Source organism: Lindgomyces ingoldianus (genome assembly GCF_010093535.1).
Source record: "Lindgomyces ingoldianus strain ATCC 200398 unplaced genomic scaffold BDR25scaffold_92, whole genome shotgun sequence".
In the NCBI taxonomy this organism is placed as follows: domain Eukaryota; kingdom Fungi; phylum Ascomycota; class Dothideomycetes; order Pleosporales; family Lindgomycetaceae; genus Lindgomyces; species Lindgomyces ingoldianus.
In genome coordinates, this window is record NW_022985253.1 from 1 (window position 1) to 12,537 (window position 12,537).

General features: G+C 50.1%; 4 protein-coding genes across 4 annotated transcripts; 2 read left to right on the top strand and 2 right to left on the bottom strand.

Annotated features, from left to right (window-relative positions):
• Window positions 1–788: 788 nt before the first annotated feature.
• On the bottom strand, window positions 789–2,424 carry BDR25DRAFT_299297 (deoxyribonuclease tatD). The gene is made up of 6 exons (XM_033689125.1): window positions 2,172–2,424; window positions 1,940–2,117; window positions 1,468–1,887; window positions 1,346–1,416; window positions 1,103–1,293; window positions 789–1,050 (listed from the first exon to the last, which is right to left on the bottom strand). Exons 1-6 carry the CDS (start codon window positions 2,205–2,207, stop codon window positions 999–1,001), a joined length of 948 nt encoding a protein of 315 aa, XP_033539370.1. The 5' UTR covers window positions 2,208–2,424; the 3' UTR covers window positions 789–998.
• Window positions 2,425–2,816: 392 nt separating this feature from the next.
• On the top strand, window positions 2,817–4,036 carry BDR25DRAFT_299300 (DUF1742-domain-containing protein). Its single transcript, XM_033689126.1, has 4 exons — window positions 2,817–2,956; window positions 3,009–3,272; window positions 3,330–3,403; window positions 3,455–4,036. The coding sequence occupies exons 1-4, from the start codon at window positions 2,846–2,848 to the stop codon at window positions 3,567–3,569; spliced, it is 564 nt and encodes a 187-aa protein (XP_033539371.1). The 5' UTR covers window positions 2,817–2,845; the 3' UTR covers window positions 3,570–4,036.
• Window positions 4,037–4,940: 904 nt separating this feature from the next.
• On the top strand, window positions 4,941–5,466 carry BDR25DRAFT_133035 (uncharacterized protein). The gene has a single exon (XM_033683875.1). The coding sequence runs from the start codon at window positions 5,052–5,054 to the stop codon at window positions 5,331–5,333; it is 282 nt and encodes a 93-aa protein (XP_033539372.1). The 5' UTR covers window positions 4,941–5,051; the 3' UTR covers window positions 5,334–5,466.
• Window positions 5,467–9,540: 4,074 nt separating this feature from the next.
• BDR25DRAFT_133071 (uncharacterized protein) lies at window positions 9,541–12,290 on the bottom strand. The gene is made up of 3 exons (XM_033683876.1): window positions 11,591–12,290; window positions 10,384–11,442; window positions 9,541–10,306 (listed from the first exon to the last, which is right to left on the bottom strand). Exons 1-3 carry the CDS (start codon window positions 12,073–12,075, stop codon window positions 9,805–9,807), a joined length of 2,046 nt encoding a protein of 681 aa, XP_033539373.1. The 5' UTR covers window positions 12,076–12,290; the 3' UTR covers window positions 9,541–9,804.
• Window positions 12,291–12,537: the final 247 nt, after the last annotated feature.

Genomic DNA, 12,537 nt, shown 5'->3' on the forward strand with positions numbered 1-12,537 from the left:
GATACGGGGACCCTTCGGATAGGATCCGAGCGACCCGAGATGGAACGATTCGTAGAATCGTTACATTACTAAGTAGACTGTCTATAGAACAGCTTGTACTTATTTAGTTACGCAGGCCTAGGTGTAAAGGTAGGATAGCGTTAAAAGAATAGATAGCAACATAGGTGTACAGTCTAGGTTGCAGTCTATAAGAGTCTTAGAGGTGTTCGCTTATTATAGTTTGCTCTTAGCTGCTGTATAAGAAGCAGGGAAAATGATCTTAGAAAAATAATAGTTAGAGTATATATAAGTAGGATATATAATAGTATAGTGTCTTTAAAAACCACTAATACTACTTAGTCTATAGTAAAAGAAAAGACTAAACGTTAATTACAGCCTTTCTAGTAATAGTTAACATTAAGACTATATACATAAGTGCTTGCGTGTTCTGCGCGTTCTGCGCGTTCTGTGCGTGCTGCTTTGCCCTGCGCGCACTGCATGCACAGCGTGCGCTGCGCGCATTTTACTGTAGGCAACATTCCCCCGGAGCCGTTACAGGTGGCTGCTCCGTCCGCACAACTTCGGTCTGTATTCGTCCGTGGATGTCACGTGATCTTTCTTGTGCTGCCAAGAAGAAGTTCCACTACTGGTCATCATATAATCTAGTGGCCGTTTGACACTCGCTTATGGTCCACTTAGGGACCGTAACAGCTCGCTTATAAACTACGTTAGCCTATATATATTTAGATGATTCGAGGATGCTAATAACGTAGAGATGATTATAGAGTAGTAACAGTCCGTATTGTTTTATATATGAAACTTTTCTGCTAAGCTTAGATTTAGACGTTGTTTTGTAAGTTCTTAAACTTATATGCTTTAGCTGTATCAATACTCGCTATGCTTCTTTTAGTTTCGAGATAGTCGGCGTTTTCAACTAGACAACAATAGAACCCGTAGTTCAGTCCCAGAAAAGAATGACTAGGGAGCTATGATTGTATAGTCAGAGGAATGTGGTCATTTCACTCAACCGTCTCTCCGAGCCCAAACATCTTAATTGAATTGCGCCATGCGCTGTCAATCTATTAACAACGCATGATGAGAGTTGCGTACGAGGTTTACTTACGCTTCGCACACTTCCTCCACAGTCACGTCCTTAATCTTTGCTATCGCGTACGCGACGTGCGGTATTGTCGCAGACTCATTTCGGCCCTTGACCATGAGCCCTTTGCTCCACTTCTCTTTCTTCACAGCTTTCGGTAGGGCAGGTGCGCCAATAAGATATTGTGCCGAGGCGTGACTGGGACGCATTTCACACTGGAGTTAAAGTTAGTATTCCGTATTGATATATGAAATTTTATTGCTGTACCCAAGGTCCATCGGTCTCAATCTGCAGATGTTCAAGGGGTATTTGCCTGACTACCTCAACGTTCTCTTCCGCTGAAGGCTTGGCTTAGTAAATGATAATCTACGGGAATAGAGAGCTCTTACTCTTCATGCTACACCCATTGACTCCAACATCAAGCCTCATCTCGATTATACGTTGCATCTCTTCCACTGTCCCAGTGAAACTGTGAACCAGGCCTTTCTTTGGTAGCTGGGGGAGTTTTGCCACTAGTAATCGCTCAAAGTCTTCACTTGCTGCTCGTGAGTGGAGGAATAGAGGGAGTTGCACCTCAACCGCAATCTCTAGCTGGGCTTCAAAGTACTTCAACTGCTGGTCTTTTGGAGTCAGGAATAAGCGATCGTAGTCAAGACCAATCTCTCCAAATGCGACAGCTGCTCCTGATTTCTTGGCTTTCTGGGCTAGATCACGGATGGCAGACAGAAGGGTGGAAGGGCCTCCTGGAAAAGAATCGAAGTGTTTTGCGGAGCAGGGGTGGACGCCAACTGTAGCGTAGCATATTCCAGCTGCATAATGATGTCAGGGAAATATCAAGTGAAGCGGTGGATTCTGACTTACGGTATGTTTTCGCTATTTCGACGGCATGTTCTGATTCTTTTAGATCGGAACCAGTCACCATAAACTTTTTGCAGCCAACATCCTTGGCTCGTTGAAGAACATCGTCAAAGTCGTTGCAGTGTCTCCTGACCCCGTGATATTCGCCTCGAAATACGGGATCCCCCAAGTTGATGCCAATCTGAATTCGGTGTTAATTAGAGTCATTAGGAATGACGTGAATTTGTGCACTGACGTCAACGTATCTCAGTTTCCCTTCATCACTAGTCATCACGGAAGCGCCTCCGGGACTCTTAGAAGCCTCGAAGCTAGGAACTACCAGGGAATATTAACTTAGAGAAGGCTACAACTGGAGGAGACCAACTGAAAAAGTTTCCTCGCGGGGTTTGGTCGAATGAGAGTCGAAGGATAGGATCTGGTGAGCGAAGAGTTAGTGGTTGTAAGCAAGTTTTGCTGTTAGGCCTCAGTCTACACAGGGCAAGGGACATGTGATACTGAGGATGAAAATTGAAGGGAGAAGTCGGCGTTGACGAAGTTTCTTAGATGTCATGGCGGCTAAGCTAGCTAAATGTATACTAGCGCAAATGGCTTGCCTCGTTCGCCTTCAGCCTTACGCCCAGGCCCTTAAATCAACGACGTGCCAGACTATCGACGATTAGGGCTTATCGTCATGGAAATCATGTCTGTAATTAGTCTATGAGAATTAATCCAACCCTTCATCGCGAGGGATTGAATCATGCTTGACTCGGCAAAACTTGCAAATGTTGCAGAGCTTATGGAAGTCGGACAAAGCAGGCTCCGAATCCGCCTTACCACCTCATACGACGCAATCGATCCTGGCTATTTTTTGTCCGCCCTCGTCCCTTTTCATCCAAACTCTCCAAACTGAGTAGATAAGGAGAATCGAACATGTCGCTACAGAACGTGTGGCATCACCGACGCGTTGCAGACGGCTCTGCAAAGGCGTGCTGGATCTGCTACAAGCCGTCGACAAGTGTTCTCATTACCCCAGATAATAAGGTAGGATAATCGATAGAGAGTACAGCATATGCTGTAGCTTACGCTTTGGTAGGACTTCTTCTATATATGTGTTGGCCATCTCCAGGACGGGAAATTTTGCCAACCCGACGCGGACGAGGTTGTAGCGGCTGCTGCTCGAAAGAAAAAAGAGGAACTAGATCGAGAGATCGAGGCAGTGAAGAGGGAATACGCAGAGAGGCAAAAAAGTAAGCTTGAGAGGCGTAAGGAGAAAGATCAGAATAGGGATAGGGACAAAGACTCGAAGAAGCAAGACTCAGAAGAGGACAAGGATGATGAGACGACAAAGGACGACAGTGTAAGAATATCTTAACTCCATGATGTAAGAACAGCTATTAACCATTGTGATCATTAGATCAAAGAACTCTCGAAGTCACGAGATGATTCATCGTCAGCGTCAGATGAGCCTCGCATCTACTCACTGAACAAGTATGTTGTCATGATGTTGTTCCCTCCTATCAACTAATTAAATTCCACTAGGAGTTTCTACCAAATGCGGGTTGATCGGATACACAATGCTGAGGTTGCGAAGCGGAATCGCGAGAGACTAAAGAACCCAGCGAACTTTCCTTCAGTACCAAGCGGAAACCCCTGAAGATGTAAAACATCACGATGCGAACATTACGCTTGGATTTTAGTCTCGTCCACATTTCCCGCAAGATCGAGAGCTGTGTGGACGCTTCAACTTCAAGCGGGGAAACTGGTCTTGGCATCACGTTCTCCTCCTGGTTCGCATTGGGCAGCCGACGATCCGATTACTGCCCCTCGCCCTCAAATTCCTTCAGCGACTTCAACCTGCAGTCAGCAATTAGCGGCCGAAATCTTGACGTGCTTACCGTGGAATCAAATGGTACAATATCGCGCGCACCACGGAAAATGTTCCGTTTCTAGCAATTAATCAGTTTAAGCGCACTCTGCACTCGTCAATCGAGGTGCAGACGAGTCTTCTGACCACACTCTTGGGAAGTTCCCACAGACTGGAGTGATCTTTGAGGATCCTTAAGTGTTCAAAATCCTTACCTCGACACTTATTTTGCCTTTAGCTTAGCAGGCTTTTATCAGCAGCTGATACTCTCTATAGATCTTTCCCGGGAATTTTTTTGAAAGTGGGTCCTGGGTTCCGCTGATGCCCTAATAATGACCGTTCCTCGAATTCCCACAATCATCTTTCCCCCAATGCCTCTTGTGGGGATGACTTGCATTCTGCGCTTATTTCGCTTCAAATCCGCGTCTGAATCCGATGCCCGCTTCCTGCACTCGCATCCCATCAGGTGAGTCAATGACGGTCGCGGAATGCAGGAGCTAGAGCCCGCTACCATTTGCTCGAACTCCAGCGTCCGCAACCTCAGCATATCCCTTGCTGATGCCATGATAAGCGATTGGCAAAGGGGCTACCTGCACAGCACGCACAGTCAGGCCAAATGACTTTGGATCCGCCTTGGCAGTCCTGCCAATGGCCAGCATGTCGACCTTTCTCACCGCTTATACCCTGGGGAGCTACGAGAGCGAATACAGCCAGTCCTAATGCAGCCCAACCATCGTTACAACTTGTATTCTCTGCATTTGGTGTAAGGCTCGTTGCATCTGCGTCACGTCGCGATCACCCAGTGGGAATCGCACATCAAAGGCAGGGATCAATCATTTGGGTTAAATAAATCCTTTTCGCCCAATCCTTCCTTTCTTAGTATGCCGTCAGATAATGGAGAATCCTGCGCTATCTCAGTCTTCGCGTTGTCCTCTCATAGTCGTGCTCATTCTTTTCTCGTGATCTACTTCAAAATCGGACAACAGCTGCAGAAGACCGTTTGTTTCTTCCTGACTGGAATGTCTGTATCACTCTCCTGTTCTGATAAAACTGTGGGATGAGCGAGGGTGGGATAGCCGCTTAAGATCTACAGAACAGCGCAACAACATGGATAGTTGCACTTTAACTAGAACGTGGCCGGATCCCGAAGCCACAGTCGAAGGACTTTACTCCCACTATCTCCTTAACCTTTCCGAACAGGCCGATGGATTAATTCGCTCCGCTTCAACGTACGGCGGTATGCTCTAGCATGCATTTAAGCGCGGCCGGGTGATGATTCGCTTGCTGTGGGCTTTACTCGAACATTGTTTGACACAACGGTCAACGTCCCGGTCTCTGACTGTGGGCCAATCCGCCCCTACACATCTCAAACAGACGTCGTGCCTGTCTTTAATAGGGTCCCCAAATTTACACCCTGAAAATGCGCCCATTCGGAATCATTGGGCTGCAGCTCCGAGATACGAGGAAAGGCACATTTGTGACGGGGAAACTCGTGACCCCTCATCGGTGTCAGTGCCTCATGCACAAGCGAAATGGCGGTCGGGGATGGTGTAATTCCGCTGAACCTCATCATCTCGGTTCCCGAGTACCACGAGTAGGTTTATGAAGGATATGGCTCTCATCTGGAAGAAGTCCTATCCTCAGACCCACAACTGTCCAGAAGGTCGGGGTGGTCTGATAAAGTTTCCTAGTGTAGTTATACTAGGTGGGTTCTACTATTGTTCCACTCCTTCTTTGAGCTTCAGATATCCCATTTGTGGTGGTTATATGCTATCAGAAATCTTGATCATTCGTAGTGCCTCCATTTCATGTTCCTTGCTCACGATATGTGGCGTTACTTGGAAACCTCGAATCCGTTTGCTTTTATGCACGGAGCTTCACACTTCATTCCAAGTGCCCAATTTCAAGCCCCATCGGACCGCGTCCTAGTCGGCGTCTCTAGGGTCACAGTCGGCTAAAGTTGCTGTGGGGCTTGGGGTATGAGCGCCCTTTTTGACTTCCGTTTGCCACGCCTCGGCTCAAATTAAGGGGTAGCGATTCGGTCCAGTCTGTCTGCTTCTGAATGTCGGCAAGAACTAAATCACGAGAATCGGCAGCTCGCCGATTCGTCGGCACGGAGTTGTTATCGGGTACCTTTCTTTCTCTGACGCTGGGCCGAGACATCTCATGCTCCTTTGAGTTTCTGAGTCAAGCCAGTCTCTCGTGATTATTCATTTTAGTTGCGTGATCGAAATTCCTATCGAGGGGAGAGCTGATACCGGTACGTACCACTGCAAGAAGTGAGGTCGTTGTGTCGGTTATCCCTGTTCGTCTACTTTCCAGTTTTTACTCGTCTGGTTTCCCGAACACGACGAAAGCACGTGAATGCACTGACGAAGGGTCCCACAATCCATCATCCTTCGAGATAGATAGGGAAGGAACAACAAGCACGGAAATCCCGCTGGACATGAAAGAGAACTCTCTTTATGGGGCTTCCAGTTTACCAACTTTCAGGCGCGCCTCATTCCTCCCAGGGGCGCAGCGAAGTCCGAAATGCAACCCTGCGAACATGATTACCAACGACGAGGAGCAATCTGCTGATTGTGACTCCAACAACGCCCCCGGTTCGGAGGTCCCCTCTAGCCTTGTCTCCTTCCCATCACTTCCTTCCCCAAACTCGAATCTCGGGATATCATAGCACATGTTACTGTCGAGAGTATTACCTGGAGTATCGCGTAACAAGACATAGTCATATTGCCTCCACCTCTTAGGCCTCCAGGAGCCCCGGAACACGCAATGGAGATGGCAAAGGAATTTTGATAGCGCTCCTCTCGAAGAAAAGACTAACTGAACATGACATAATTCAGGATACAAAAGAACTCGAACCTTGGAACTATATCGCGTCGTCCATCCTGGATCTATTCTCAGACCATCTATCTCCTTCAGCCTACAGCAAACGCCCAACGCGGCCACACTCCCCCTCCATGATCTTCGGGATCGAACCTATGCCTCTGTACCACTGGCCCTGAACATCGTAGTTTAATACCGGCAAAATCTCATGCGATCACCTGAGGAGACAAATCGAAGACCCTTCCGCCAAGCAAAATATCTAGACGAAGGAAGAACATCAGGCTCAAAATAGAGAAAACATGCGGGGAAGCGACACTACCTCGCATCACATATGCCGTTAAGGGAACGATATTTTCCATCTTAACGGACAATTTAGACGTGGACCGGGATAACTTCATACCTAGAACGGCACGCGTCTGTTGGATGTTGGTTGTCTTTTCTAGAGATTTAGTAAGAAGCCTGTCAGGAAGATTTTGCGCTCTTCTGGCGCCCCGTTTGCTTGTCGAGACGAAGCCAGGGAAGTATATATCAATCAATTGACAGTCTATCTCAATACACCGGATCTTTGAAGAAAATTTTCCTCAGACTCTCAACCTCTCACAAAGTCCGTTCAGCCCTCAGGAAACCGAATGAAACAAGTGCTACGGAAGATACGCAAGATACAACATCGAATGGATGAGCGAGCGAGCGAGCGAAGCGGCCGTCCAAGAAAAGCCAGCCACCCATGATCGTCCGTCCCGACCCTTCGATGTACATTAGCCCATGCCGTGCTCTTGTCCTGCTTGCCTGAGATGCGTAGTAGAATTGACTGGTCCGCTCGCTGATACCTTATCCGGACTGCGTGAACGAGGCATGCGCGCCGCTTGCTTGCTCGGGTGTTCTATATCTCCCGTCTTGTTCAAACGCACATATACTTAGTGGAGAGTTTGGAGGTCAATGGTACATGCATCACTTACATGAGGACTCAGCCGGCCAAGATTGTGCTTGCATATTTTGCGCAACGCTCACAGTCCTGTTTATCCATCAATTACGGGATGTGGGGAGCGAAAGAGAGTGAAAGCGAAGCTTAAGCTCGACAGCTCGACTTTGCCTAGCAAACAGCTTGTCCAAAGACATGCCTCCGGTTTAATTGGGGTTCACTATTACTCGCTACTCGACCACTAGCCGGGCCGGGACCTTGATAAAAGATTGGTAGCGAGAGTGCAAAGACGACGGGCGGAGTGGGGAACTTATGGTAAAGTATGACATAAGCGCTAGTCTGCAAATACGTCTTTGACAGGTCTAATGTGCTGCAGCTGCACGCTTGTGGCCCTGCGTTCGAGTCGTGGCGTTGGGAGGGTCACTGAGACTTGCAAAGGTTGGGTTGGTAAGTCTGAATGGCAGCGGATGGTGGATGGTGTTTGGCTACGTTGTCTTGGCGCGCAACCTGCTGTGATGTAACGGTGCGGCGCGGTCGGTGAGATTGAAGAGCGAAGGTAGGTCCCTTTTAGGGCTTTGTGGAGCCGGTTGATGAAGATGCCAAATTATCATGGTTCTTGAGGCTTTACTAGAATAGAAATGCTTCTCTCCTCCACCTCGGCATCTCCTACAGACCTGATCTGAAGCAAGATTGATTACTTACGTTCGTTGATAGAAGGGGAAGTCCAGTCAGAAAGACATTGACCTTTCTTTATTTTACAACCCAGGTGGCAATGACGTATGGCGTAAAAAAGCAGAAGTGAGCTCGAGCTTCAATGTTACTCTGTCCAATTCTAGCCAACATTCAATGCTCCCAAATCCAGCTTTCCTGAAAGGACCTCGGTGCATATTAAACATGCGTAAAATCGCATAATTAAAATATAATATCTGAGACATTTCTACAATGGACCCGAATGAGAAGTCGTGTAACCGCCGATGAATGGAAAAATTATTGGAATTTAACTTGTCAATATAGGAACGCAGACCCATGTCTTCCGTCCTCGTTTATCAAGAAGACTTGCCGCACTCTCGCCGTAAGCCCAAAGCTGGGGTACACATCAGAGACCCCGAGAATAAGGTTCTGGCTGACGGGCGTGTGTGCGTCGCGTGTGTGGGGTTCTTGGTCAAAGCTACGGGGAGAAGTCTGACTGTTTGCATTGATAATTAGTATTAGACAGCGGAGATTATGGTCGGATACGAAGGGTCAAAGAGATCTCAATCGAGTGTTGCGCCGCTCAGTGTTTCACAAGATGTGATCTCGTATGATGCACTTGCTCCATCGGTGGTAAAGGCTAGCCTATCAAAAGAGTGGAACTAAGGCTGAGGAAGGCATCTATTACGTTCTGGTGAGACTACAGTAATGACCCGATCTAGCAGCCGAAAATATCTGTCGACCCTCATGGCGCTGTTGTGCTGCTCGTAGGGCGAAACTGTAAATAATCTTGATGTATTGCTATTGGGTCGGCTGACAGTCATGGGATAGCAGTCATGAGACAAGAAGAGATTTGAAGTACCTCGGAAACTCTGATTTTGATTACGCGATTTGTAGGATGATAGGATAGAAGAAAGGTGCTGCAACGGCCAAGAGGCCAAAACAGCAGCATCGAATGGAGTGACAAGTTGACAGGAGAAGAAAAGAAAACAAGTTCAACAGGGAGGCTTCCTGTCAAAATTGGCGCCCACCAAAGACACCGGCAAGATGCACCAACCATTCCGGTAGAAGAACTTATGCCCAAGAAACATACTGCATGCTCGCACAAACACAGAAACAAGACAAGGGTCTAATGTGTGGCAGGCGCCTCCATATTGTTGATGTTCTGCCTAGTTCCAGCAAAGATGTCAAAGAAGCGGTCTGCACCTGTCTCGTTTCCGTGATATGCTTCGACATCCAGAAGCGGCCCCATGAAAGAAACGCCGTCATCAAGGTCATGAACAGTGCATTTGAGGTGGTACTAAAAAAAAAGCAAGCTCTGCAGAGCTAAAAAAGATGACGCCCAAAGAAGGCAGTGCAACGCAACTCTGGGGATTTTGTTGAGGAAGGACATGGCAAATGCAAATTCCAGGGCAAAATGGAGGCAGCTCTGACCCACTTCAAGAGCGGTGTATCATGAAAAATATGCTCTGCAGCAGGACGCTGAAACGAGAATGTTGTGGAAATCAAGGCAGGAAATGCCGTCCGCGACCAGTGATGCTTGAATGCTACGCTCAACTCAATTCGATTCCCAAGCCCCCAAACGCCTCATGATTCATCATGTTCTTCGTCAATAACGCCAGGTTTCGGAGCTAAGGAGCCCATGGCAGAGGAAACCGCAATGGAGCCTACCGAGCCGACACGGTCTTTCGGTGGGGGTTCGTCCTTCATGCAAGCATTCTCGAGCATATTAGTCCACTTCCCGCTCGTGCCTGCATGGCTGTGCTTCAAGTGTTGCCGAAAATGATCGGCACGGAAGAACTTCTTCGCCTGATTGCACTCGCCGAATTTGTGCACGTGATTAAGGTGCTCGGACCGAACATCCCAATTCGCGGGATTGGGAAACTCCTCACCGCAATAACCGCAGATATCGGCTACGGTAGAGTGCGTGGGAGAGGGGTGGAATGCCGCACGCACGCCTGCCAGGGCAGCGCAGGACCACGAATGACGGCGGAGATGTAACGAATTCTGGTGACGCTCGGCTTCATTTTTGTTCTTGAATCGATTTGGGCAGTACTGGCAGGTGTACTGCTTCTCTAGCTCATGAATTCTGGGCGCAGACCGTCAGCCTGCACGTGCAATAGAGATAGGGAAATGGCGGTGGGGGATGTCTCAGGCGACACTTACCGAAGTTCCTCCTCACTGTCAAATTTTTTGGGCTTCTTAGGACAGCATTCGCAGATATAGGCGCCGGGCAGCCGGCTAGACACCGAGCTTTGTCTGGAGTGAAGTACACTGTCCGTAGACATTTTGCGGATTTGGGCTTGCTCGTTCTCAGAGAGACCGCGTTGGTGGTGTGGTCTCGATAATGAACCACGCGGGCTGGGATTAAGTGACCGACTAGCTGCATATGGAGAAACGGGGCCTAATTCCGCCTCCGCCGAGGGGGACAGTGCACTCGGTGAGAGGCGCTGCACTTCCCCGCTGTAACTGGTCACGCTGCTGGCGGTAGACAAGCCGTACGAGGAGGCAATCGATGCAGTGCGTTGACTTAGAGATGAGGCTGAAGAAAGGGACCCTTGGTTGGCGTGGAAGCGCGACACTGGCGAGTTGCGGCTGACCAGCATTTGCGCCGAGCGGCGGTGATACAAGTCAGTATTGCCGCCACTCGCCGTCGGCCGATCTTCACGAGCTGCTTCCGAGGGGGGCGAGGAGGCACGTCGCTTTAGCCCTGCCTTTGGCCCCATTTGGGACTCCTCAGAGCCTGACGGGCTGCGGTCGTTGATATTCAGGTCACGCATGCCGCCCTCCTCAACCCCAAATTCGGCCTCCAAGAACATGCTGTGATCGTAGCTTCCGCGATGGTGCTGAGAAGCGGTGTCATCCAGGGCACCCGGGGTGGATATGCTGCCGAACCTTCGCTGATGAAAGTCGGCAGATCCTGGGTCAAATACTGGACTCCGGAAACCCGAAAATCCGGGGGAAATGGCGCCCGACGGCGGCCACCTCGATATGGGGGAATCAAGTGAGGGGTGCAAGTGGTCGGGCACCGACAGCGGCTTCAGTTGGCCATTGAGTTTGCTGAAGGACGTGTGCGTGGTAGTTGCGCTTTCCTGCGCAGATGCGGAGAGAAGGGGCGGGGCTGTGGTTCTGGTCGGAGTGTTAGGCCCTCCAATCTTGGAGAGGAGTTGCTTGTCGTAGGCATGGGAGGAGCTTTCGAGGGCTTTCTGACCAAGCTGTCTCTCGCTGGTGAATCTGTTATCGCTCATGGCACCAAGTTAGTGGTCTGCAATCGGGTATCAAAAGGCACGAGATGATATCCCGCACGAACATTGAGACAGGTAGGTGTGGTACGGAATTGTACATTCGCCAGACCTAGGGAAGCAGATCTCACCTGTGGTTCGCGAGCTTCGGCCGAGTCTGGCCGTTGCGGTCCTCGTCGCTGTGTTGCTCTTGGTCGTCCAGGGAGCTCATGTCGTCAAAAGATCGCGAAGAGAGAGACGAGGACTCACGCGGTGGGAAACCAAACCCGCGTTCGCCACTGTCTCCCGACGTTTCCAGTGTACGCACATGCACCGGACGGCTGCCAGCTGCTCCCCCCAGCAGGCTGGAGCCAGGCTTGATTTCCACTCGGCGGCCAAAGCCAGCGTCATTGCTGTTACCCCATTGCCAGCCGGGATCTTGACCTTCGCTGAGCTCGCCGATGTAACGGGGAGGAGGTAAAGGCGGGGGCACTTCTTCACGCGCTCGCGGAATGGCCATGGCACCTGAGGGGGTAGGGAAGGACGGGCGGCGGTGATGCGGCAGCGGGTAGCGGTGGAGAGACGCAGAATCATATATCCGTATAGACGGTGTCGAACTAGCGGGCGACATGGTCATAGAGGGCCAGACAGGGGCTCGCCACCAGCTGAGGACGTGCCTGAGAGCAGCGCGCGCTCGCGGCTTGCAATGTGGCAATGGCAGAAGGAGAGCACCTTCGGTGGGCAATCGACGCGGAGACGCTGGGGGCCCAGAGAAGCTAAAGTTAGGAGCGCCACGGAGAAGCCGAAACACAAGGAATAATTGGGTACAGCGCGTGCAGGCGGGTGCTGGACGAGATAAAGTGCGGCGAACCTGCTGGGCCGAGGGGATTGCTGGGGAGTGGCGGTAATGCGCTCGCTCGGGTGGTGATGCCAGATGGTGATGCGGCGGGAACTAGTCGTTCAGCCCTACGATAGTTCCTGCTTCCAGAGCTGAAGTGCACCGCCACGCAAAGAAGACGACGTGAAGGACTCGACGATGCGCGTTCCCAGGGCGGCTAGCTGATCATATGATTCCTGCAGTCGTCGACGTCGAGGGCGG

What these genes read in the sequence shown, in the direction of transcription:
- BDR25DRAFT_299297 (XM_033689125.1), bottom strand. Translation starts at nt 2,207, where the DNA reads ATGACTAGTGATGAAGGGAAACTGAGATACGTTGAC. An exon ending in GGAAACTGAGATACGTTGAC is followed by an intron (nt 2,118 to 2,171) that starts GTCAGTGCACAA and finishes CACCGAATTCAG; the next exon opens with ATTGGCATCAACTTGGGGGA. An exon ending in TTGAGACCGATGGACCTTGG is followed by an intron (nt 1,294 to 1,345) that starts GTACAGCAATAA and finishes CTTTAACTCCAG; the next exon opens with TGTGAAATGCGTCCCAGTCA.
- BDR25DRAFT_133035 (XM_033683875.1), top strand. Translation starts at nt 5,052, where the DNA reads ATGATTCGCTTGCTGTGGGCTTTACTCGAACATTGTTTGACACAACGG.
- BDR25DRAFT_299300 (XM_033689126.1), top strand. Translation starts at nt 2,846, where the DNA reads ATGTCGCTACAGAACGTGTGGCATCACCGACGCGTTGCAGACGGCTCT. An exon ending in AGACGACAAAGGACGACAGT is followed by an intron (nt 3,273 to 3,329) that starts GTAAGAATATCT and finishes TGTGATCATTAG; the next exon opens with ATCAAAGAACTCTCGAAGTC. An exon ending in CGCATCTACTCACTGAACAA is followed by an intron (nt 3,404 to 3,454) that starts GTATGTTGTCAT and finishes AAATTCCACTAG; the next exon opens with GAGTTTCTACCAAATGCGGG.
- BDR25DRAFT_133071 (XM_033683876.1), bottom strand. Translation starts at nt 12,075, where the DNA reads ATGACCATGTCGCCCGCTAGTTCGACACCGTCTATACGGATATATGAT. An exon ending in CCGAAGCTCGCGAACCACAG is followed by an intron (nt 11,443 to 11,590) that starts GTGAGATCTGCT and finishes CAGATTCACCAG; the next exon opens with CGAGAGACAGCTTGGTCAGA. An exon ending in GACAGTGAGGAGGAACTTCG is followed by an intron (nt 10,307 to 10,383) that starts GTAAGTGTCGCC and finishes GTCTGCGCCCAG; the next exon opens with AATTCATGAGCTAGAGAAGC.